At 40.4% G+C, this 2500-nt stretch overlaps 1 protein-coding gene across 1 annotated transcript in view; it reads left to right on the forward strand.

Annotated features, from left to right (window-relative positions):
• LOC125029469 (gamma-aminobutyric acid type B receptor subunit 1-like) overlaps window positions 1-2500 on the forward strand; it is a 26793-nt gene that overhangs the window by 10987 nt on the left and 13306 nt on the right. Inside the window, exons 9-11 of the mRNA XM_047619358.1 lie at window positions 260-343; window positions 742-912; window positions 1845-1986. Of these exons, the coding sequence (XP_047475314.1) occupies window positions 260-343; window positions 742-912; window positions 1845-1986 (397 nt within the window). The remainder of the gene's footprint in view (window positions 1-259; window positions 344-741; window positions 913-1844; window positions 1987-2500) is intronic.

Raw genomic sequence — 2500 nt, forward strand, 5'->3', positions numbered from 1 at the left:
CACTCACTCACTCACTCACTCACACACACACACACACACACACACACACACACACACACACACACACACACACACACATACACACACACACACACACACACACACACACACACAAACACACACAGAAAAATATTCCTTTTGTTTCTGTTGTTGTCCAATGACCACACTCTTCTGCCAGACATCCTTGGTTTCAGTCGTATATTGAGCAGATTTGAGGAATCCCAGTTGTTCACTTGTTCATATGATCCTCCTGTTGTAGACTGTGGGAGACTTTAGGCGGAGACTGAACCAGGCGCTCATCGATAACGGCCACAGGAATGGGAGCACGCCGGTGGGATACCAGGTACGTAAGTTTTTTTTTTTTCTTTTCGTTTTTTTTTTTTCTCGTATCTTGTGTATCCTCGTTGTGTTATTGTTCTGTTCATTTCCTTCTCATTTTTATTTCATTTTTTAAAATTCATTTCCCAACGATTTACTTTTCTTCTTCATCTACTGTACATTTTTTCGTTTTCGTCTTCTTTCTTTCTCTCTTTCATTCCTTCCCTTCGCTATTGCCTTTGTTATTACCCTACTTCCTCTTCTTCTACCTTCCCCCTCGTTCTCCCTCCCTCTTGTCCTCCTCCTCCTTCTCTTCCCTTCCCTTCGTCTCCCTCCTGTCCTCCTCCTCCTCCTTCTCTTCCCTTCCCTTCGTCTCCCTCCCATCACCTTCGCTTCTAACCCCCCCTTCCTCCTCCCCCTCAGGAAGCCCCCCTGGCCTACGATGCCGTGTGGAGTGTGGCCCTGGCACTCAACCGCACGATGGAGAGGCTGGCGGCGAGAAACACGTCCATCGAGGAATTCACGTACACGAACAAGGAAATCGCCGATGAACTCTATTCCGCCATGAACGCCACTCAGTTCCTCGGTGTTTCGGTGAGTCGAGTTCATGTTTTTTTTTTTGTTTTTTTTTTCTTTCGTTTGTTTGTTTGTTTGTTTGTTTGTTTATTTATTCGTGCATTTTTTTTTTTCGTTCTTTTTTACTTCTTATTATTATTATTATTATTCCTCCTCTTCCTGTGTGTGTGTGTGTGTGCGTAAATATATATACATATATTTACACACACACACACACACACACACACACACACACACACACACACACACACACACACACACACACACACACACACACACACACACACACACAAACACACACACAAACACACACACACACAGACACACACACACACACACACACACACACACACACACACACACACACACACACACACACACACACTTACACACACCACTTAAATGTCCTTATCTTTCATATAGTCCACTAAAACATGCGTATACTCTACTAAATAGAAGGACAATGCCCACTGACGTGAACCTGTAAATTGTTCAATTAACGTGAACATGAAGTGGTTTGTTAAGTTGGCGTTAGTACGACTCACCACAACTGTTCATTTGACGCGAACTTTGCATAAATGCTCAAGTTGACGCGAACCTTGCATGCATTGTTCAGTTGACGATAACCTTGCATGCATTGTTCAGTTGACGATAACCTTGCATGCATTGTTCAGTTGACGATAACCTTGCATGCATTGTTCAGTTGACGATAACCTTGCATGCATTGTTCAGTTGACGAGAACCTTGCATGCATTGTTCAGATGACGCGAACCTTGCAAGCATTGTTCAGTTGACGCGAACCTTGCAAGCATTGTTCAGTTGACGAGAACCTTGCATGCATTGTTCAGTTGACGAGAACCTTGCATGCATTGTTCAGTTGACGAGAACACGACGAGAGCGTAACATAGCCTTTACACTGACACCAACATAAATCCTCCATTTCTCCCCAGGGCCGAGTCGCCTTCAGTACGGACGGCGACCGAATAGCGTGGACCCAAGTGGAACAAATGATCGACGGCAAGTACAAGATCCTCGGCTACTTCGATGGCCAGACAGACAATCTCACTTGGTACAACTTGGAAATCTGGGTCGGTAAGTGAGCTCCGAACTCGCGACGGAAAACGAGATGGTGGTGATGGTGTTAATAGTGATGATGATGGTGTTAGTAATAATGTTATTAGTTTTAATGTTGATTGTCGTGGTACTGCTACTTCTAACGGTAATAGTAATGGTGAAGATAATTATGATAATGATGAAGGTGATGATAATAACTGTAATGATAATGATAATGAAGATTATGATAATAAAGAGGATGATAATGATAAAGATGAAAATAATGATAGTGATAATGAGAGTTATTAACAATAATAATAATGTTGATAATAATAATGATAGCCATAATGACAATGATAATAATGATGATGAAAGTAATATTAATAATGATAATAATAGTAATTATAATAATGATAATGATAATGATAACACTAGTAATAGTATTAATAGTAATATTAATAAGAATGATAATGATAAAATAATGATGATACTATGAATGATTACGATAATTATAATGATAATAATAATAATAGTAACAATAATAATGATAACA

This window comes from Penaeus chinensis, chromosome 10, assembly GCF_019202785.1.
Source record: "Penaeus chinensis breed Huanghai No. 1 chromosome 10, ASM1920278v2, whole genome shotgun sequence".
In the NCBI taxonomy this organism is placed as follows: Eukaryota; Metazoa; Arthropoda; class Malacostraca; order Decapoda; family Penaeidae; genus Penaeus; species Penaeus chinensis.